The sequence below is a fragment of the Diadema antillarum genome, unplaced genomic scaffold, assembly GCF_040938485.1.
Source record: "Diadema antillarum isolate AM-2024a unplaced genomic scaffold, OU_Dant_1.0 scf00000006, whole genome shotgun sequence".
Lineage (NCBI taxonomy): Eukaryota > Metazoa > Echinodermata > Echinoidea > Diadematoida > Diadematidae > Diadema > Diadema antillarum.
Window position 1 is genome coordinate 5,252,407 of NW_027270895.1, and position 24,346 is coordinate 5,276,752.

The window sequence follows — 24,346 nt, forward strand, 5'->3', positions numbered from 1 at the left end:
ATGAGTGTACTGCGTATTCTCGTCTACGCTTGCTTGGTGACGCTTCAAGCAGCAGCGCACAAACGGGACGTGTTTGACAAGCCAAACATCGTCTGGATCGTGGCCGACGATCTCGGCTACGGGGACCTCGCGTCCTACGGTCACCCGACCCAGGAGTACGGAGGAGTCGACGCCATGGCACAGAAGGGCTTACGGTTCACCCAGGCATACGTACCCGACACTCTCTGCACTCCAAGCAGAGCTGCATTTCTGACAGGCAAGTTTTGAAGCGGGAATTAATCCTAAGCCAATTCACGACGTCGTCGACAAAAAATGACCATTTTGTTAACGACATGGACAATTTGTATGGAGCGCCAAGTATCGCATGGCCTATGTCGTTACGAAATCAGTCATTTCGTGGCCGAAATAACCTTAACGAAATAATCATTTCGTCGACAAAATATTGTTATGTCGTTACGAAATGACTAATTCCGTAATGAAATAGGCCATGCGACATTTGGCGCCCCATAGAAAAATAAAAATGACGGTCTCTGTCCATGGTTTAAACCATCGACAAGATTTCACAATTACCTTCGTGAATTCGGGCCAAAGAGTTTTATTTCAAAATGAGCAAACTCAAGTCTTGTGAATTTAAGATATTTGCGATTAAAGCTCCAAAAGGCTGTGAAAATAATATGACAACATGGGACATTTTGAGTCATTACTTTAAAAATTTATCTATGTCTTTATCTACGCTACTTCCTTATACCACTATACTTTAGCACCTGGCGTGAGGCATTCTGTTTGTTGTTTGCGCTCTGTTACATGTCTTGGGTCATCAAGTTGTCGTTCCTTTGCTGTGTCTGTCATTAAGTTTACATCTTAGCTCATCGAATTTGCACCGATGGAATGTTATGGATAATCACGGCTTTAGCCCTAAATTTTTCTATTTAATTTAATAAAGATAGTGATTGATTTTTTTTGACATAGTCAGGCAGTATCCCACTACAACTGAAACGCATCATGAATTCTCCAGCTTTAAGATTTTATTTCAACAACAGCTAACATCGCATCCGAATTGGATTATAATTGTGGCCAAGATTACTGTATCCAACGTCCATCTTGTTATTATCCAACAGAAAATTAGTTTAAACAACAAAATATTGAATCAGTTGAAACTGTTATGCTTTTACTTCTAGATATAAGAAGTATTAATAAATTAAATTTATATTTAAAATAACATTGATAATTTACAACTTTTCTTCAGAAAAATCAAACGACATATTGTTCGGCCATTACTTTAACCGAGACATGGATTTCACAACACTCCATTAATTCATATACCTTCCTTAATTTGATTTTCCAAATTTATCATTTCATAATCTTATTCAAAAATGAAGTTGAATCGACATATTAATATTCCAATATATAAGATTATAAAATGATTATCAAATTTCGAGTCTTCTTTGGATTATAAATTTGCTGTTAAAAAGATCAATTGATCAAAAAATATCTTTTATAGGTATAAGCATAATTCTACTGAGCAAACTGAATTGAAATATGTTAATTATAAAAACATTCTTAGAAAAGTTCTTCGAATACAAGCAGGAAATATACAAACCAACTTACGAATTTACGAATGACATAAAAATACATGGAAATGTGTTAAAGATGCAATGAATATACCTGAAAATACTTTGAAGATTTCAAAAATAAGATGGGGTAATGTTATCAGTTAAGAAGTCCATTAATATAGCTGAAATATTTAGTGAGTATTTATCTTAAATTGGTACAAATGTAGCGCGGAATGTTCAACCGGTGCAAACAATAGTCGATGACTTATAAGGTGCGTCTAACCCCAATTCAGCATTTTTAGTATCAACTCATAGGGAAGAAGTTTTTAAAATTTTATGTAATCTTTATGGTAAGAAAAGTGATGGTTTCTGGTTTTGATGGTATCGATATCTGTTTACTGAAAAGTATTATTGTTTATGTCGTTAATCCCCTTGTCCATATTTTTGATTTATCTACCTCGACTGGTGTTGTACCCGACAATATGAAAATAGCTAAGGTTGTTCCAGTGTTCAAAAAAAGGGGGGGGGGATTCAAGTGATGTGAACAATTACCGGCCCGTGTAACTACTCGCAAGTATGTCAAAGGTTTTAGAAAGAATCATTTGTATGTTAGAACATCTAGATATTGCCAGGAAAATCATATATTTACTGATTCACAATTTGGTTTTCGTGAAAACCATAGCACATCACATGCTCTACTTTCGTTTGTAGAAGAAGCGACATAAGCATTAGATTGGTTTTTCATATGGCAGGTATCTTCCTGGACTTCTCCACGTCCTTAGAAAAAGATCAATCATGAAATATTTCTCAGTAGATTATATCACTATGGGATTCGTGGGAAGGCCTTAGAGTGGTTCAGAAGCTACCCATCTAACAGAAAACTATGTGTGACTTTTAACAACATTTATTCTCAAATATTAGATATAAATGCGGTGTTCCACAAGAACCACTACTCTTTATAATTTGAATTAATAAATTTCACAAATCATCGTAACTATTATCGCTTATCAGATGATTCTAATCTGGGTTTTTTTTTCGCTCACCCTGATCCTTATATTCTCCTACGTGACCTAAACACATAATTAATAGAAGTTTTACATTGGATCAAGGCAATAAACTTTCCCTTAATATCGCTAAATCTAAATTTATGATTTTCATTAAGTCAATAGAAATACTGCCTGGTGACATATTTATTGATACAGTTTCTCTTAAACAACTCAATAGTACGAAATATCTTGGTATTTGTGTGAATAACAGACTTGCATCGAAAGATCATGTTAATGTTATAACTGAAACAATTTCACAAAATATAGATGTAATTAATGGACTTTGATAATTTCCCAACGATCTTCCACATTATCTATGCTTTACTTCAGTTCTATTTTACCGTATTTGCGACCGTGCATCCAACATTCAACAAAAAGTCGCACGCGTTGATTTTACACGAGGACTCAAAATAGGTGAAACGGGTCAACCAATTCAATCTTGGGTTTTCCATAGTTTCTGAAAGAGTTTTCTTTCTTGTACGTTACTGCTAAGTTTTGGATCATAAAATGAAAAAATCATTTGCACACTCTTCACTTTCAACTCTCACAACTTCTGAATGGCTAATGTTACTGCTTTGAAAGTTGGCATTGAATCCCTGTAATGAATGTGTTAATGGAGCATTGTTAATTCTGCTTAATCTGATAATTCCTTCATTGTTGTTGCTTCGGTGCTTTCCATCTTTTTTCTTGTCCCATTCATCACACAGCTAGCACGGTTTGGTAAAGATTAAGCGCTTGAATAGACTCTATACTTCAGAGCCCATTTTCTCAGTTCACACTTTTCCAGAGTGTGTGCTTTCTTTCCAATATTTCTTGGGTTAGGATAGTCCATTAAAATTGAGTCATACATCATTTTAAATCTTAGAGTCTGGTCTTTCAGAATCTGTTCTTAACTAAAAATCCATTCCTGGCGACTTTTTGTTGGTTTTGTGATGCAGGGTAACATTTGAAATAAGGAATTTTAGTGTGCTTAGTGTGCTTATTGTGTTTAGCATCAATTTCTTTCAGAAAAAAAAAATGTGTTACTGCAAGAAAAACAAATCTTTGAGAGTAATCATCAACTTGAGTCCGCTCATAATGAAAATTTGTTTTGTGATAATACATCATTGAAGATGAATTATTTATATTTATTTCAGCTGATGGGTCAATGAAGGTTTAGAAATAAATGTATATGAATTCACCATAAATATTTGATCAAATCTTTTGTCGCAACGATGCGGCACACAATTATCCTACTCGACGTGCCGTATCATTTACCATTATTACGAACCATTATCACCCGAAATAAATTCGTTTTCACTGGCCTTAGGTTCTTGATGAGCCTCCACAACAATCTGACTGCTCTTTCCTTTAAATCAAAACTGAAAAAAAATTGTCATCCTCACTAAAAACAAACAAGTAAATAAAAGAAATAATTTCTTTTGTCCTCTTCATGAAATAGAATAAATAGATAAATTATTAATGAGAAATATTTTGTAAATGTTAAAAGTTTCTGTTTTATTGCATGTAAAATTTTAATTGAATTTCAAGTTTCTACCCAAACATTGGTGACCTTTCCGGTAAACCGAATCGTAGACCACTCGTCTTTGTTTCTTCTCCTTTCTTTGTTATGCCTATTTTAGTTTGTTTTCATGCCTGTTCCATCCCTGCTTTCGTTCTTGTCCATTCAAAGTCATTTTTTTCTGAAAATGTAGTTCTTATTCCTTACTTGCTTATTTATGTATCCATGCTTTGTTGAAACTACATGTGATTCAAAGTTCCTTGAAACATTATGTACTTATGTAAGCGTTATGTATATTGCTTTTTATTACTTTATGATTATGGAAATAAAGAAAATCATTAAATTTAATCAAACTGAATTGAATTGAATTGAATTGAATTCAAGATAATTCCTCGCCGAAAATGTCATATTTTGTCCCATGTAAAGATATAAAGACTTGCTTTAAAATGTTTAGAATGACGCTTAATCCATTTTGCGATAACAAATCTTTATCTCCAGGTTGAACAAACACAATGGAATGATAAAATATCGCAATGATCTCAGAGATAAGACTGCTACTGAACGGATGTAAGGAAGTATAATTGACTGTAGAGAGAGGGGAAAATATCGCCAAGTCCCAACGCCAGTATTGCAAGACTCTCTAATGTCACATGATTTACAAATATGAAAATACTGAAAAGTTGAAACCTAAGCCTATTGTGCGAGTCAAAACTGATAACTTTTCATAAGTCGGATTAAAATTGATTGTGTAAAGACATTCTCCAAATAGATTTCCCCCCTTTGTCCCCTTTTATGGACACTGATGGACCATTATACATACACAATCGGCAGTTATCAAAGAAGGGCCTTGTAATGATAACATTTCCAAATGTGACCAATATGGTGGTTACCTCTTTTTGATGGTGAAGTCCTCTGCCTGAAATTCTTGCTACCGCACTGAAGGTCGCTATCCTGCTCGCCTAGGGATGTACGGGTCGAAGAAGCGTGTGCTCCTCCCCTTCAACCCCAACGGGCTGAATCGCTCCGAGATTATCGTACCGGAAGCTCTCAAATCAGCCGGTTACACAACAGGCATGGTCGGGAAATGGCACCTTGGTAAGACGCATTGAGGTATTGTTATACTTTACATTTTGAGATGGGGATTAATGTTTTGAACATTCCTAAGTAAGATAATGAGAAACCTCTCTCTCATGAAATATGAAAGAGCATATAATTTTATGAAGGATTCAATGTTTATTTGATGAAAATTGGTTTTCAAAATAATGGCTGAGATATCCAAAAAAAAGTTATAACATTGAAAGGCGACAGGCCACGCCTTTTATTATGATCTCTTTGTTTCACTTCTTTTTTTTTTTTTTGGATATCTCAGCCATTTCGAAACCGATTTTCATCAAATAAACTTTCGATACCCCTTAGAATTGCATGCTCTTTGAAATCTCATAGAGTGGTTTCTGAATATCTCGCAAAACGTTCAAAGCTAAATCATCACTTCGACCAGAACTGCATACACCCTTTGAGATGATCATTGAATTGTTTACGGTCCATATGGCAACTTGAGTTGTTTCCTTTGTCTGTCTTTTTTTCCCTCCTTCATCTGCCCCATCTCCTTCCCTTTCTCAGTGTATCCTTTGTTTTGCCCCCTTCTCTTTTCTCCAGTCTGTTCCGCTCTTCTTCTTTCTTTTTTCTTCTTCTTCGTCTTCTTCCCCTTCTCTCTTTCCTTAATGTTCTGCTTTTCCTCTCTGTTTTCTTTTCGCGGACCCTTCTCCTTCATCTCCCCTTCTAGTAGATTGGTAGGCCTACTCTGATTTGCATCTTAAGTCCTGCTCATGAGTTATTTGCCTCACTGGAATTTGTTTTCAAATTCAATTTCAATTCAAGTTTTCATTTCATTGTTTCGAAAAGAACACAGACATTTCACTATTCTTGGTAACGGAGAATAAAGTTACATAAGCAGAACAAAGTAAACTGAGAAGAGTATGAAATAATTGTGGAGTAATAAAGTCGAAATAACAATACGCAAACTTCGAAAAATTGAATCAGCTATACAATTTCAACTACGGTTCTAACCCACTGATTCTACAAAGAGGAATATGGGTTTAACCAAAAAAAAAAACTCTTCTTTTTATTATTATTATTAGTATTATCATTATTATTATTATTATTATTATATTTTTTTTTTTTTTTGGGGGGGGGGCTTTTTTGTATGAGGATGCGGCGTATTACGCACGAACGTAACTTTCCAAATTGCCGTCACCACTTGTTCGTCCACTAAACGACGGAAGAACACTATGTACCCTTTCGTAAATGCAGTTCTTTGCACTATGATTATCAAAGTGACGAAAGAGATAAAACCTGCTTTCCTCTTTGATCGTCCCTTGCAGGCATCAACCGAACACCCAACATGGACGGGTATTACCTGCCCTCCAATCACGGTTTCGACTTCGTTGGTATCAACCATCCCAACACGAACAATCACAAATGTGAAGAAACAATAGTAAGTACTGACGCTTGCACATGGAGTAAAGACTTTATTCTAATAACGTAAGAAATGCAACATTTTTCGAATGATATAAGTTGTATAAGCTCATCTGCATTATATCAATCTCCTCTACCTTATTGACATCTTATTTTCATTGCAATTTAGGCATTGTTTCTCTTCATTCCTTCACATTATCATGATGTTAATGAAAATAATAATAAGAATAATAATGATAATAACACTAATAACAGGATAATAGCAATGAAAAAATTAATAATAAAGACAATAATGAAAATGATGACAGTCATAATAATGTAATTGTAGAAAACATTCAAATTTGTAACAAATTGGTAACACTAAATTATTCATTAATGTATACTTTGTTATTGTATTGCTTTTCTTTGGAATGGAAATAAAAGCCAAATTTAACTGAATTGAATTGATGATTAAGACTAAAAGGTGTGCGTAAAAATGATGTTAGTCGTTGCACCCAATAGGTGTTTGGTTTGCTGTGTTCCACATCTTAATCTTCAGTTAGATACCTGGCCAATTTGAATTCTTTGGAAAAGATGTTTGATGTTATTGTTTTAGGATGTTCTTTTTGTCTGTTTTTACTCAAATTCTAAATTTTGTAGGAACATTAAGGTGCCCCTGGACAATTAGTGCTAATGGAGAAAAGGCTGTCATTTGTATTGTTTGTAATCATCCCTTTTATAGCAGTTAACTACATAATTATACCTCCATGACGTTATGCACAGACATTTTAAGTGATAACTATCCAAGACTTTTGAGTGACTTTAACATAATTGGTGTGAGTGTGACCTCATTTTATCGAGACTGAAAGTCAACACATTCTGTATTGATAATGCCACCATCTTGCACGAAGGTCAACTCGATGACATATCTAAATATTGGAGGGGGGGTTAAAATAATCCTTTTTAAGGACAGTTAAGTTGATATTAAAAGTCAAAACTATGTAACAGCTATACACATTGCGAATTTAGTCTAATATATATAAGAATTAGTATCAGTATCTTTGATAACATTGGCATTGCTTTCCATAAATTATGTTTTACATGACTGTATCGTCAAAAGCGTGCTGTTTGGTATTGTCATTATGATTACTGGTATTCTAGATATTGTTATCGAAATTCACATTTATCGGTTAATAAAAAAATAATGAGCAAAGTCCTGGAATCGAAATAATCTGAGCACTGTCCCGTCGGTTCCTCTTTTAAGCGCTTAAAATAGTGAATCATGTGTTTGATTTCTCTGGCTGCTTAACGTCTCATGGTTCGTTGTTTCCAAAGCGGGAGCCCGCAGTAGAACGCTGCTTCATCTACCGCGGAGACCACATCGTCTCGCAACCTTTCAGACACGACAACCTGACGGACATGATGGTGCAGGATGCCGTAGGCTTTTTCGAGAGGAACAAGCGGCGTCCCTTCTTCTTCTACATGGCCCTCTTCCAACCCCACGTGCCCCTCAGGGTCAATCCTCGTTTCCACCTGTCCTCCAGGAGAGGTAATGCCAAGGTTTGTTCTGGTAGTGGTGCCGTGGTGCTACAGTAGTTGTGGCAGCGGTGGTGGTGGTGGTGATGGTGGTGGTAGTGATGGTAGTTAATAGTGGCGTGGTAGAGTTAGTTGACGTGTCAGTGGTAGTGTAAGCTATCGAAGTGGTGGTAGTGATAAGGATGGCGTTGTTAGATGTAGTAGCAGTAAAGCGCTAAATGTGGTAATCGGTGGTGGTGGTGGTGGCAGTGGTAGATGTATGGTAGTGGTTCTACTTACATGGCAGTGGTTGCAATCATAATAATGGCGGGCGTAGTCGTGGCCTGTATCATTTTCCCCTTCCTGCTAGCTAAATGTCCTGTTCAAAAAAAAAAAAAAATCTCCAAAATATCCTCATATGAGTTATTCTAGTTTCCTTGACCTACCTTGGCCTATACCTTTTACTCCAACAAAGGGTTGAGTGGTGGCATCCCCATCATGATGTCCTTCCATTCTTGGCGGTTGCTGGCTAGATGGCTGGGTTCTACTAGTGAGCATAATTATGTTTTTGCTCCTACAGTCTGTTTTTACAGTCTGTCCATCTCTTGGGTTGTCTTCCTTGTGGTATCTGACCAGACATTCTTCCCTCCATTGCTAATTTAGGAAGGCCTGTTACCGGCATAAGTGTGAGCTGTCCAAAATATCGTAATCTTCTTTGGCAGATTCTATTACCGTTCTTGTTGCATTTAATTGGTTCCTTTTATAATGGTGTTCCTTATTCTATCCATTCGTGTTACGCCACATATTTCCGTCACATCTATTTTCCATTTATGCATTTATTATCTATTATCTTACAAAAGATTGCAATCATGAATGTATTTGTGTCACTGATTGCTTCAAATCTTAATTTGCGCAGTTCTTAAAGTTCAAATCCATTGATGAAGGCTTCAATGACTGAAAGTATTTAGCCTCTTTTCTTCAAAGCCTCAATCAAGCATACGATTCCCTTATCTCATCTATATTTAAATTTTATTTAGATTCATGTCTAATTCACGTTACTTTCTTCGATTTATGTCTGTCATGCCGACAGGATTATGAATTACAAAATGTGATTTGTCTGAGTAATATTGTTTTTTTTTTCACTCTGCTCTGTGCATCTCTTCATATGCATGTATCAAGATGTTGGTATGCATGTGCATCACGACTATGTTTGAAGCAAATGTTTGAACACTTGTTAATTGAAATGAAATAAGTAATTGAAAAAAAAAGACATATAAAAAAAATGAAGAAGATGCATGCTCTCGGCTGAAAAAGAATGGTAGAGAGCTCCAAGTCCGTATACATTAAATATCTGGGTCTGATGCGTTCCTGTGGTATTAATTATTATGTTTTCAGGCCGAATCGGTGATAACCTAAATGAGATGAACTGGGCTGTGAGTGAAGTCAATAGCGCCCTCAAAAGGCTGAGAATCCACAAGAACACGCTTGTTATCTTTCATTCTGATCACGGTCCACAAGCGGAATTCTGCGCGGAGGGAGGGAACGCTGGCATTCTAAGTGGTAAGTGCAACTCACAATAATTCAGACATGTAAACATTTTCATAACCACTGACAAACGCGCATACATCAGTAACACTTGTAACCACATCATGATAAAACACGAAATTATTGCACTCACATTTGCACGCCCATGTTATACAATGTGTGATAAGAATGATAAAGACAAACAAACTGTAGTGATTCGATTATCTGTCTACATGACATCTCTTACTTCTATCTCTGTCTGTCGTGTATATGTGTGTGCGTGTGTGTGCGTGCGTCTGCGTGCTAGTATATGCGCGAACGTTAGAGCTACATGTATTTTCATCATTATTATTATCGCCAAAAAAATGTTGCTTTAGTTTTTGGCGTTGCTTCCACTTGTAGTGGCGTATTGGGTGCTGTTAATTCTATTCCATGTTATGATGTTTGGGCCCAATTCTTACCAGAAAAAAAAAAACAAAAACAACAAAAAACTGAATTTACTTTGTCCACTTTGACAGGTTACAAGACTAACTCATGGGAGGGTGGTGTCCGTGTTCCATTCATTACGTACTGGCCTGGAGTCATAAAGCCCGGAGTCTCACGAGAAGTGATCACCAGTCTCGACCTCTTTCCTACATTTGTCAACCTTACAGGTGAGTTATTCAAGTCAATGGTGATGGTAATAATACTGCTACAGTAAAATTAAAACGAAACTGACCTTTGCCTACTCTTTGTCTACAACTTTTTCTTTAAGAATCAGTTATCTTTTGAGAACATGATGATCAAAATCTGACTAGTAACAATAATTTTGTTATGAGAGTGGAGAAAGCAGATATTGAGTAAATTGGAAATTATGCCACGGATGAAGCCAAGTAACCAATCTGGAAAGTTCCAGACAGGCATGTGTAAGGGGGGGGGGGGGGGAGACGCATAGAGAATATTTTCTCCTCCGGATAAAAGATTTTCGACATGTCCAAATTTGAATTTCATTTTTTATTAAGCATTGACGTCAAAAAATTGGGCAAAATGTGTAAAAAAAAAGGATACTTTGGGATCAGCCGTAGAAAGACCAATGGTCTATGTTGATCCCCCCACAAACTGAAATGATTGCTTTATGTTGTGTTTGTCTGTTGTGTAATTGTAATAGGTTCAACATTTCCTCTTTTGTTCCAATGTTATACTGTGTATGTATCGTTCCTAGTATCCTTTGTATTAATGCTTTTTATCAGGATGTGGAAATAAATGAAATGAAATGAAATGAAATGAATAGTACGGCCTGTCCTAATGCGGACCTGTTTCCCCGTTGCTGGTGGTCCTCACCAGATAGTGGTGGCTAGCCTTGACATTATACAAGAAGTTTGAATGCAGGAACATGCAGTTATGACCATGAAAATCATCATAGCGTTTTGGGCGCTAAAAACGTGGGTACCTTCCCGCATACATCTTGTAGTTTTGTTCTCATTGAGGGAAAGAAGTAATACCATTTAGGTCTGAGTAAGAAGGATAAACGTAATTTTCTTGTTGACATATCATAGTTCCAAATATTTTCAATAACGTTTTCTGTTCCACCCACTTTGTTTTCTTAAGTCTGAATTAGATTTTGCATCATAATGGTTCATAGAAGTTCCAGTTTGACCATAAAGGACACAACGAGAGAACGACTTCAGTGCCATGATCAAAGAACTAATGTGAAGTTTGGATTTTGTGCGACTGAGTGGAGAACATATCCCAGGTATAGGTTCAGAACGGATGGAAGTTATCGTCCAATAACGATGGGACACTTCTGGGAGGTCGAAACAATGGAATAATGTGCCTTGCTCAGCTACTGAAACAGAATACTATTGATTGTCTGGATATGAAGCGAGGCAGCGTTTGTAATGGATGTTCAATAATTTATTTGGCGGAAATGTAAGCTACCTCGTTGTTGTCTTTTCTTGTATAGGTGGTGAGCGTAATGCCGGGGCTGAGCAGTTACAAACAAACTGTTTAAAAAAAGACCAATCTAGAAGGAAAATGATGTCTTGAGCTTGAAATTTGATGGGGCAAAAAAACAAACTTGTCTCCCTTTCCTAACTTGCCAGGTGGTACCATGCCAACAGACCGCGCCTACGACGGGTTGAACATCCGGGACACTCTCCTTTATGGTGCCGCCAGTCCGCATGGCGCTCTCTTTTTCTATTGTGCTGATCGCCTGATGGCCGTGCGCTACGGGAATTACAAACTTCACTTCCATACGCATCGGCTGAGAACGCCCAGCTTCTTCGCAATTGACGGGGTGTGCGGCAATGGCGGCGAAGCCACGGGACAGTTCTATTTAGACTGTGTAAACTGTCGTGGTGACTGCATTAGCGATCATGACCCGCCCCTCGTATTCGATGTGGAGAAAGATCCGTCTGAAATCTATGCTTTGAATATCACGGAGACTCCAGGAGTAAGTCAAACACAATAACATTTTCACTTTCCCTCTTTATTACCGATTTGTCAGCCTGCGATTTGATGAAACCGATACAATCTCAATACCATGCAGACTAACGTATTACGCTAGATAGAATACTCAAGAGCATGTCCTGAAAGTGTTCCTTGCAGATTATGAGCTTCCAAACAATAACAGTAATACGCTACGTTTTTATCTGATTAAAAGTTAAATTGATGTATTTGCTGTTATAATCGTTATTATTTTTGTTTTTGGTTCCAATATGCAGTTGGTTGAAACCTCTTGTAATGTGTTTTAAGCTGACATTGCAAACCTTGAATTGATGATGCAGATTGATTGAGATGGGGATTCTGGTTTTAAATTTTTTTGTGAGAGTTGCAGGATAATACTAGGCGACAATTATACCACGTATTATGAAGCACTTGAAAGTTGTTCCTTGGATCTGCTCAGAAACAGGCGAAAAAAGCTTTGCCTAGATTTTGCTACCAAAATAGTCAGAAACCCATTGTGTAGTAATTGGATTCCTACTACTCAGAATGTGAACTACAGCCTACGTAAAAGACATAGATATCAACAATTTAACTGCAAAACAAAACGGTTTCAAAGTATTGCCATTCCCTACCTCATACACTTATTAAATGAATAGCGTAGTTTTGTTTTGTTTGTTTGTTTTGTTTTATGTCTCCTCCATAAAGTGCCACAGAGTATTTATTATTTCCCTCATTATGCAAATTATTATGTGCATGGTTTGTGTTTCCAGAGAGTATACCATCAATATAAAAAAAGATTCTGGACCACAGGGTTTAATGACAAGTTGAAAAAAATATATGCCTAATTGTATCCTTTTTATATCATTATTGTCGGACACGGCTCAAAATATTTTATAATGTTATCTTTCAGTGTTTTGGTGGTGTTTTATTACGTGAGATCAAATTCTGGTACAAAAATGTGCAATAATATTCAGAGTGTTAGTTACATACAATAGTGTCTATTTGCTGGTTAGATGTACGAGAGAGTGTGTGTATACGTAGAAGGAGAGTTAGGAGAGAGAGAGAGAGAGAGAGAGAGGGGGAGAGGTGGAGAGAGAGAGAGAGAGAGGGAGATAGATGTGCAAATATCAGACTTTCTTAAAACGGTTTCAAATAAAATGCTTGTAAATAGTGCTATTCCCTACCTCATACATTTATCAATGAATAGTACAGTGTTTTGTTTCTTTGTTTCTTTGTTTTGTTTTATGTCTCCTTCATAAAGTGCCACAGAGCATTCACTATTTCCCTCATCATGTAAAGATGCAATTTTTGAAAGTATATATATGGGTCAGAATTTTGAACGATGTACAATTGAGCCAAAACAAGGCAAAATTCAAAAAGTAGGAAATTCACCAAATTATTCATCTTACCTGAAAGAGTATAACTCAAGCTTTAATATGAACCCAATTATACTAGGATTTTCCCAGAGGAACAAGTTTTTATTCACCGCTGAAGTTTACCATGTCCAGAGCAGCGAACGTCCGTGAGGAATAGAACTGCACATACATTTGAATACCATTTAACATAGTTTCCAAAGATCTGATTCAGTTCAAAATCCTAACGAAATATTTTAAGGGACATGTGTACGTGATTGCAGAATATTAAGCTTGTACTCTTAACCTGTACGTAATGGTAGACAACTGATGATTTAACTAAATTCGTCATTTCTGTGGAAATATTGCTCTTCCGCTAAACACTTTCTTAACTTTACGCGCATTTTACAGAAACTCAATATTTTCACCTCTTATTTCACTATCCCATACTTCAATCCTCACTCCCAAATAATAATATACCTTTTTAAGATGTATCTCATCTGGGCAGTCTCTATAACCCAACAAACATAGCATAGTTTTCATCACGGAGGTTCGGATGTAGCTCACGGACGTTCGGAACAAACAAGACATTGAACAATGCAGCTCTCTTGAGTTGGAAACGCATTCTACTCACAACAAACAGCAATTTCATGTCGAGAACAAACTCCTCTGCAAAATCCTGGATAGATATTACCAATTCTCAATTATAAAAGCTTGTTTATCTTCTCATACTGAGGAATCAAAGAAAACAATTTTTCCATCTCTCGTAAATGAACGTACAAACGTACGTGTAATCTCAGTGACGTATAGTTCCATCCTTGAGAACGAATATATTTATCAAAATTTCGTTATCATGAAGTAAAGATTCAGGTCCTAAACTTGCTATATAAAGTCTACAACGCAAAATTTGCTTTTTATATAACGAACATGATCACAGCTAAAATCATGACAAAGAATTAATATAGAAAAACAACAGAAATGTGCTCCGTTATAGAAATATGAAGTTTAGTCCAGGCTAGAAGGCACCTAACCTTGTTTTTTGATATATACAATGTTTTTTGATGGTTTCTTGTCAATTCGAGGGTGCTGATTCCAAATCCGATTGATGCCACTCGCGTAACCTTGAGCATTTTCGGCAAAATGCAAAAATCCAAAATGGCCGCCAAATATGCTAATTTGGCCGTGATAATCAGAATAAGGCGCATTCTATTACGAATTATTCCGCCAAACTTTGTACATTTCCTTTCCTAGAGTTACTCCATCTGTATTTGCAAGAGAATTTTCATTTCATATAGGTTTTTTTGGTATTTAAAGCTCATTTTCAATTCAAAATGGCCGCCATTCCTATGATCATGTACAATACAAATGGTAAAAAAAATGCATGGAAATATATAGAACAAATTTACAGTATTTCCAGTCCCGTACCTACGCTGTTATAAAGTGTTGCGTGTGCAACGCAAATATATTGGGTGCCACTTACAATATATAGGGCCTTATATGTATTTTTATACTTCAAAATGGTCGTCACTCTTATTCTGTACAATATGAATGGCAAAAATATATGTGGAAATAGAAAGCCAATTTGCTGGGTGTTTCTTTTTTTCTGACATCCAGCTACATTATTTATTAAGATCTAATGCTGATCATATATCTGAAGGATGTTCTTAACAAAAAGTTATTCTTTAGTGATGCAAAAGTCCTTATTTACCACATAAATTAGGATTATTACTAGGAATTATGAATGGTAACCCTTACAATGTTTAACACAATTTCTTATCTTTTATTTTGTTTCATCAAAGAATATAAGTGCACTACACATCACGCAAAAAAAAAATCAATATACCATCCTGTTCTGCATGCAGGTTGCATATAAAAATGTAATACTCACACAATATTAACACCCTAGATACATGGTATTTATCAAATAATGTTGAAAGTGGAGGGGAAGCTAGAAAGCAAGGCTTCTAACATGTATTTCACTGAAACCATTATTAATAGGGTACAGAAAAGGTGCAAGGAATGGGGGGGGGGGGGGGGTCCTGTGGTAAGTTTGAAATGGATCATAACTTCCATCACTTTTATATGATATAATTTAAGAGTACCGCCTTGATGTTATCGAGCAAACTTGATTTTCTTCTTGAATTCAAACAACAACAAACACTGGTGAAGGTATAAACAAAACTGTCCAAACGCAATACCTTTCAAACTATTCAAAACCAAGGACCAATGTGAAGTACCTCTTTCAGTTCTGTCACACTTCCCACGTGTTTATTATATTATACTTTGACATCATGAGGTCATTCATTCTCGTCTTATAACCAAAACTGTTCTTTTTTTATTGTCTTCAAAGATCTCTTTAATTTGATGTTTGGCAGCAGGCAACATCAGCCCCAAATCTGCAGGATTCTAGGGCTAAAGATGCATATCAGTCCTGCGATTGCCTTAGTTGCAACCACATCTGATGATGTTCAGCACTTCCATGACTTCCTCAAGGGTTAGAGGGTGATTATTTGCCATAGGACCAGTATGAAAGCCCGTTGAAGCCGTCTGGCTTTGTTGCCATGCCAGAGACAGTATTGTAGGTCACTTGGATGGTCCATGGCCTCAGACCAGCATCTGCACCACCCGGTTTGGGGGTCAAAGCTGTCAGTGATGGGGAGAGGGGGAGGGAGATCTAGATTGGCTTGTGGGATTTCAGACACATTGATGGCAGGTTCCTCGGGGGGGGGGGGGGGAGGGGGGAGGGGGAGGCATTTCCTGAAGCGCTTTGTCAGATATAATTATATGACAAACTGTTATAAGCCTAAAAACCATTGCATCTGATTGGCTGAGAACAAATCTGTCAGACAAAACGCTTCATGAAATGCCCCCAGGTCAGGTTATCAGGTTATCATGATTGGTAGCCAAGATCAGGGTATGCGTAGACGGCACTGGGGACACTTGCCATCCTTTCCTTCCAGCGTAAGGAGGGAGAGTGATTGAGCACCAGTTAAGGAGGGTAGACTTCCTTAGCCTATGCCTGCCACAGAAGGCTACCTTGAACATATATTGTTGGCAAGATGGTTGCTAAGATGGAAGGCATGGGCCTAATGGTAATCTTGTAAAGGTTGAGGCAAAGTCTCCAGAAGGAGAATTACTCCTCTATTGTCTTGAGATGGGTCAGTACTCGGCTAATGTCATCTAAGGACCTTCTGTGAGACGTAAGGGTAAGATCATCTGTACGAGCAAACTTCCTTCATGAAGTGATTATCATGTCACCCTGTTAAAAGGAGTGGAGTTAGTTTATAGCCACCCTGGAGGAGGCCATCATTCAGAGTCCTAAGTCAGTTGGTCTGCGACATCCTGAAGTTGCAAGTGCTGAAATTTAAGGACAAGCAGTGTGAAGTTGTTATAGCACTGCTTTCAGAATGAGGCAGCACTTTAGAAATCTTAGAGCCTCCCTAGACATCATACGCAAAGACATTCACTCCGAGAAAACTGGTGGTAAAATCTATCTATCGCGAGAACAGCGAGGCCTTTCACCTATCATGGCTACATTTAGGCAACAATGTCAGCATGTCTATTGTCATATAGCTCTGTGGATGGTTGCTGGTAAGGTTGGGCTTTGGATCTTCTGTAAAGGAGTGCTCAAGCAAGTCCCCACGTCTTTACCTTCTTTCCATGGCAAGATCACCCAGTGACCCCTAAGTACTTTGTAAGGCAATTGCAGGATTGCAGGGGTCGCGGTCGGGCAGGGCTGGGCAGCAGCAGAGGTGGGGGCAAACAGGTGTAAAACAAGCCCCTTGACTAATATGGACTCATCCCATTATATTCATCATTAATCACCTGCATTGTACTAACATTGGTAAATATTCAATAATTCCACAATTCATCACTGAAGGAAAGGTAAGAGCAGTGTACTCATCTCCAGACACAAAAATGTGTCAATTTTACGGCTGCTGTTCGTTATTCCGAAGGTTCGCTATTTCAAGGACACACAAATTCCCTATACCTAGAGGTTCGTTAATCCGAAAATTAAAAAGGGTTCGTTAATCCGAAGGGTCGTCAATCCGAAACACACAAATTCCCTTATACCTAGAGGTTCGTTACTTCGAAAATGAAAAAGGGTTCGTTAATCCGAACATTTGTGGCGTTATTCCGAAGGTTCGTCATTCCGCAGATTCATTAATCCGAAAATGAAATTCGGAAAAATGAACCTTCGGACGAACGAATCTTCGGATTAAAGAGCTTTCGGAATAACGAACCTTCGGAATAACGAGCTGTAACCAATTTTACAGTGGCAAGTACGCAAGTTCATGCTGTTACATTTTAACCAACCTTGAGCAAATAGGTGAAAATTCACGCCATCACAGAACCAGTGGTAAATCTGATCTACTTTATACAGGTCAGACAGAAGGTCATTTGTCATTTGTATTTTCAAGCAAATCATATACTCTGGGTGAACATGAAAAAAATTTTTTTTTTTTTTAATAGAGATTTGAGGGAAGGAAGTGGGGTGGTCCCTCTTTTCAACTTTGCCCTGCCTCATGTTCTTTCTCGGAAGAGGGGATTGAACAGTTTGTATGATATCACTTTTAGATTTAGAGTTATTTTAGGTAGTTCGATATTTTAGACAGTTATTTGGAAATTTCATTTGTGTTATCATCTGAGATTTAGCTTCAGTAAATCAGAGTAAATTTTATGATGTTGAACATCTCAATGCAAGTAAGAATCAAATGTTCATGTGTAATAATTCCTGATAAACGATCGTGATGTTGGCATCAATTCAAGTTTTGTTAGGCTTTTTCCCAAATTCCTTGTGAAAAATCCAGATTGAGGAACCAGATTTGGATGATTGCATCACAAATAAAACAGCCCTAAACAACCTTCTGATTTCTTCTGATTTCTAATCAGCACCCAAATTGATAAACAGTGTTGCTGCATGACAGAAAAAAAAGAGAAAATTTGTTTATTTCCGTGCACAATTGTCGTTCATATTGTACAGGGGTATATGAGTGGCATTCATTTTGATTTTTTGTATTAAGAAGAACATATAAGATTACAAAGAATATATTTTCTGTTTGTTTGCTTGTGTTGCAAGTGGCACTCATCAGATTTGCATTACACATGCAAAACTTAATAACAGCGTAGGTATATGTGACTGGAAAAACAGCAAATTCGTCTTCTATTTCTATGCATATTTTTTTTTGCCATTCATAAAGTACATGAGTATAGGCATGGCGGCCATTTTGAATTGAAAATAAGCTTAAAATACTAAATGTACCTACATTAAATGAAAATTTTTTTGCATGTGCAAATAGAATTACTCAAGGAACAAAAATTTTAAAACGTTTGATGAAAAAATCGGTCATAAAATTGACATAAATGGGATTATTATGGCCAAATTAGCATATCTGGCGGCCATTTTGGATTTTTGCATTTTGCCGAAAATGCTCAAGGTTACGCGAGTGGCATCAATCGGATTTGGAATCAGCACCCTCGAATTGACAAGAAACCATCAAAAAACATTGTATATATCGAAAAACAAGGTTAGGTGCACTTTCTATGGAGCCTAGCCTGGACTAGTTTAGCTGGGGAGGGCAAGCGAATACGTTAGGAAGAAATCCCTCTGTGTTTGCTCCTTGTGTTACACACTGTTACCGAGGAGAATTTGTGTTATTATATTAGTCAGAAATGATAATAGGTTCGATACTGCGAAGTTTCGTCATAACAAGACACAATAAGTCCATATAACTTGGATGGATGTTTGTGACTTCGATATTATACAATACGGTTTGTTATAACAAACCTTTTGTAGCGCGTCATTTCGGAGGCTCGTTATTCATACAGTTTGTCAATACGAAACTTGATAAAGTTCGTATAATTATGAAGCTTTTTTATTCGGTAAATGATAGGAATCTCCGAAGGTTAACCGAAAGGCTTATTTATTGGAACATGAAAAATTATGTTCGCTTATCCAAATGTGGAGAAACAAGTTAACAACTAAAATCCTCCAATTTCAAAACCTCATAATAACTGTTTTCACCTAAACGAATATCAGGCCCATTCCACTTTTAGAAGAACGGACCTAAATATAATGATCCTTAATATCTATTTTTCGAAGAACATTTCTAATAACAAACCTCCTAAATTAACTACATTTTTTTTTCCATTTTGGAATAACAAACCTTTGGACATCGGAGTAACGAATCTTTGGAAGAGCGAACGTATCAAACTGCAACCTTAAACCTATTCTTAATCATTACTTTTTTTTAACATGTGTTTTCAAAGTAAGCACAAAAGCACAAACAAATTGACGATCTCTCTGTCTCTTAAATGTAAAATGAAAAAAAAAATCTTGGAAAAAATTACAAATGAATATTGCTTTTCATTGATGAGTATAAAACAACACCATGTGATGATAAGCGGAGGATTTGTGTGTTTTCATCGGACAATAATTGTATACTGCATGATTTTTGTTCGCTTGTGACGGCATTTCGATGAATAAAAACATAAACAAACAAACAAAAACTTCTCCAGAGGAATTTGGTATAAGGGGAGTGCACTGGCAATCCTTTTCTCTGTGTGTTGGAGCTCGATCCCTTCTCTGTTTCTCAGTCATTTTCATTCAACTGCTTCCACGTCCTTTTGAAACTTTTCCGTTTCTTATTCAACACATGCTCATTACAGACTTCTTCCGTCATTATCCTGAATGTGATTGCGTAGCACTTTTCGAATTTGTTTTGGTTTGTTTTATTTTGTTTTTGTTTTCTGTTTGGTCGCAGCATGTTCAGGCTACTGAGGGAATGAGAGAAAATCGTCATGAAGAGAAAAATAAGAATGAATTAAGGCATTTAATATCATGACAATTACAGCGAACGTCCGTTATGGAGACCAAAACTGGATGTGTTCTGTTTGAGACGGCAGCTACCATACTCAAAAGATAAACACTTAGAGCACCTGTCACTAAAAAGTGGCACTGATCCTCTTTCTCCTACTATGTAATCCACTGACTTATTCAACCAACGAACATCCGTGAAAAAAAACGTTTTCCGTTTGTTATTACAGGTAAATTGAGTGCTGAACGCTATTCACTTTCGGGTATGAGCGGCTCGGTGATTTGGTAATATTTTCAACTAACATTAATCTTATGTGCAGTGATATATTTGTAATTGTCAGAAATTTCCTTTCTCGGACAGAACGTCCGTGAGCGAAACTTTCAGAACCTCTAACAGCACAAATTGTCTCCAGAACCTCATTAGAAAGAAATTTAAACGCACAGAAATTACAGATTACGCAAAATTCCATTTTCCTATAACTTTGTTTTAAGTGTTTAGCTGTTTTTTTGTATAATTAGAGGGAAAACAAGCGTAAAATTGTGAGTACATTTTCAATTGTTTGTTCATCATGATCACATAACGCCTTAAAAATTCTGAAACTACTGCTCTAAACTCATTTTATACTTTGTAAAACTTTATTTGTCGCTATTCGAGCCAAAAGTTTTAAAGAATACAGGACACTTTCGGGACAAGTTATCCCTATCGGAGGGATTGCATACGCCACGGACGTTCTCTGGGATTATCACGGACGTTCGTTCTACTACTAGGGTCATGTTCCCGAACGGATATCTAATCGGCAGAGAGTACCTAGCCTTCCTAACTCTTTCAAAAATTTGAAAATGTATTGTCAATGCAAATTATAAGAAATTTGACATCCTTACAACATATGTATTGCTCAGAGGGGGATCAGGAGGTGAATTTTCAGAGAAAATATTAATTATTTGCTTGGTTTTTGATGAATTGCATGGTCCAAAAACTGCGGACGAACCTCAGTCCGCTCCAAAAATGGCATGCAGCTCCTCGGCTAGAGAGCCAAAGGTAAAATGCACCTTCGCCATCAAAGCAAGATGGTGTCCCACTCGAAAACGTTTTAATCATCACGGACGTTCTTTTTTTCTTGGAGGTTCGTCTAAAAATATAATTTCGGTTCCTATTTGACAAAGGATGGACAGAAACTCAAAATAAACATATTATCGTGTTGCTAGATACTAGTTGCTTACGACTCAGAACAATATCATCAATAACGTTTCATGGGCTACAATCTTTATTAGAAAATAGCGGAGGCACGTCCGTGACGAAAACTGAGTATAATTTTGCATAAAAGAATATTACGTCCCATGTACAGCCAGCAGACGTACAATTTTTGCAGGATATGTTCATTAGGTGGAACACCAAATTTTCGTATACGTTACAGTTGGGACAACAAAGTAGAATTTGCAGCAGCGATAGAAATAAAAGCATCACGGACGTTCGTCTGTTTAGGACTTTGATATTTTAATTGTTCTCTGTAGTTTTATTCGTGCTCATAAAGTTCTTATAATTTTGTGGTACATACCCATGATATGTCAGATCCAGAACATGGTCAGATATTAGATGCCACGTACCATTAAAAATGCACATCATTAGTTTGAAAAACAAAAATTATTGTGAAAATAGCGTTTTTACCGTATTTTTACGCTTTAAGTCCTTGTGAAATGAAAAATATCAGGCAAAAGTCAACCAAACCATATATTTCCTGAAAGGAAATTTACCAATCTTTGAGATGACATGAAAACATCTGGTTTCTTAGATCATCCTGGCGTGTTCTAAGGAAAAGAATGTCATAAGGTACGAAAATTGGCAATTGTACATCGTTCAAAATTCTCACCCATATACATATTGTTTTAATTATGATGTGCATGCGTATGTGTTGTCAGAGAGTTTATCTTAATATAAAAAAGGTTGAGGATCACAGGATCAAGGGCTTAGCGACAAGTTGAAAAAGTATAATTGTATCCTTTTATATAATTATCCTAAGAAACGGTTTGATTTTTATTCTATATAATGTTACGTTTTAGCGTTTTGGTGTTGGCTATTTGTGAGATCGAATTTTGGTGTGAAATGTGCAATAGTATAACACAGAGTGTTGGTTATAGAAACAATAGTATATATCTGTTTGTTAGATATACGTATTATTGTACGTGAGAGTGTGTGTAATAGTGAAATGAGAGTTAGAAGAGAGAGAGAGAGAGAAAGAAAGAAAGAGAGAGAGGGGAGAAAGAGGGGGAGAGATGTGCAAATATCAGGTGCTATTTTCGTATATATAATGCACATGCAATGCGAATATTGTTTTATTGATTGACTGATTTGATGTATTGCGCTGTGTATAGATTGAATGTATTCTGATATCATTATGTGAGTTTATATTGTATGTATATTACGAAGAGAAGATTGTGAGGATTTTTTTTTTAATCAAACTGATTATCTTTGTTCTGTTAAATTTGTTGATTTGAGTTGTATGATTATCTGATTATCTTTGTTAATCTGACTATCTTTGATTATTTTTGATAAACTGATTACTTTTGTTGCGTAAAATGTTTTGACTTGAGCCGTATGACAACACAACATCTGTATTAATCAATAAGTACGACTGACTGGCATAAATAATTGATATACATTTATTTTTTTAATAATCATTGAGAACAGTAATATATTGTTTTTGTAATATCTGTCTTTGTTTTGTATTATAGGTTAATCTAATTGTGCAATGGTTAAGATGAATAAGATTGACCCTTTGTTGTTTTATGTATTTTCATTTTCATTGCTACATTGTATTTTGTGGGTATTTTTAATGTATACATGACCTTTGTTAACAATGTCTGTAATTCAGCTTGCGGGGTGCGAAAGATATTGAATAATAAAACACCATTTCATTATCTAAGGTGGGTTGTTTTTTCGGGGGGGGGGGATTTCTAAAGAGATATAAAAGAGCACACTACCATATGAGATACTCATTTTTTTATGCAAATTGGTGTTGAGATGGTTACGATATCCTAACCAATGCCATCATAATAAAAGATGGAACCCATCTTTGTTTAATTTCGTTTTTGGATATCTCAGCCATTTCAAAACTTTTCATTCCTCTCAGAATGGGTGTGCTCTTGAATTTTCATAAGTGGTTACTGATTATCTCACAAAAAAATTAAATCTTACCCCCCCCCCCCCAAGCTAGTATACCATAACTTTAACTCACGATAATGGATTTTGTTCTGAATAGCTACACTTTTTTGAATGGAGTTGTACATCCTCATCGTCGCAATGTGATCCATTCACTTCGTCTTTACTTTCTCTATTCTCCACAGCTCGCCTTTGTGGTAGAGACTGTCGCCGAACACGTGAGGGCGCACGAGGAGACCATGACTGTAGCGCCCCCTCTCTTCGACGAAGTAGACCGCAGCGTTGTGCCGTGCTGCAACCCACCGCACTGCCGCTGCAACTACACCCCGCCCCCACCGGAGTGGGATTACTAGTGATTAGTCTGTTAGTGTATACCACGGTAAACGGCGCTGAGGCTTGTTTCGATACTCTTACTTCCGTGTATGTGCGCATAATAGCTATAAATGAAAGCGACAACAGAATCGAAGTTTTGGATTTCAGACTACAATCGCGATGGACTGATAACCAATTATTGAGGTTTTGCCCAGATTTACAACCGCCGATTATCAATTCTTCATGCGGTGCCATAGTTTGCAGGAACATACGGGGTTTTTTTTCTCTCTTTCTCTGTTTTATGGTTACATCATTGAATTGTTGCCTTTTTTCTTGTACACAATCAATAGGAAATTGTAAGGTTATGACATGATCAACTCACTCATTTGCATATTCATATCAGCTGTACAAGAACTGTTTTGCGGGAATAAGCCAAACTTCACAATTTCATAACTTTCTTATTTTTCATTGGATTTTAGACAAATTTCTACTGTGGAATTCGTAAGATTTCACTCTTTTTTTTTGGACTAACTTATTTTTGAACTGGATTATTCCTTTAAATGTCTGAGGTTTGTTATGAAAATATCGTCTAGATTCCATGGAAAGTGGAAATCACTTCAGAAAACAGGGTCTCACCAATTTGAACGTCAAGTTCTGCTTATGATGACGGTTCCCTAGCTATACTGATTTC

The 24,346-nt window shown here is 36.7% G+C and overlaps 1 protein-coding gene across 1 annotated transcript; it reads left to right on the forward strand.

The window, feature by feature from the left end:
* On the forward strand, nt 1–23,696 carry LOC139716018 (arylsulfatase-like). The gene is made up of 8 exons (XM_071627578.1): nt 1–256; nt 5,043–5,195; nt 6,482–6,594; nt 7,890–8,103; nt 9,465–9,629; nt 10,112–10,246; nt 11,675–12,024; nt 23,529–23,696. The coding sequence occupies exons 1-8, from the start codon at nt 1–3 to the stop codon at nt 23,694–23,696; spliced, it is 1,554 nt and encodes a 517-aa protein (XP_071483679.1).
* Nucleotides 23,697–24,346: the final 650 nt, after the last annotated feature.

Coding starts and splice junctions, on each gene's coding strand:
- LOC139716018 (XM_071627578.1), top strand. CDS start 1: ATGAGTGTACTGCGTATTCTCGTCTACGCTTGCTTGGTGACGCTTCAA. Junction 8,104..9,464: donor CCACCTGTCCTCCAGGAGAG/GTAATGCCAAGG, acceptor TTATGTTTTCAG/GCCGAATCGGTGATAACCTA. Junction 12,025..23,528: donor ATATCACGGAGACTCCAGGA/GTAAGTCAAACA, acceptor TATTCTCCACAG/CTCGCCTTTGTGGTAGAGAC.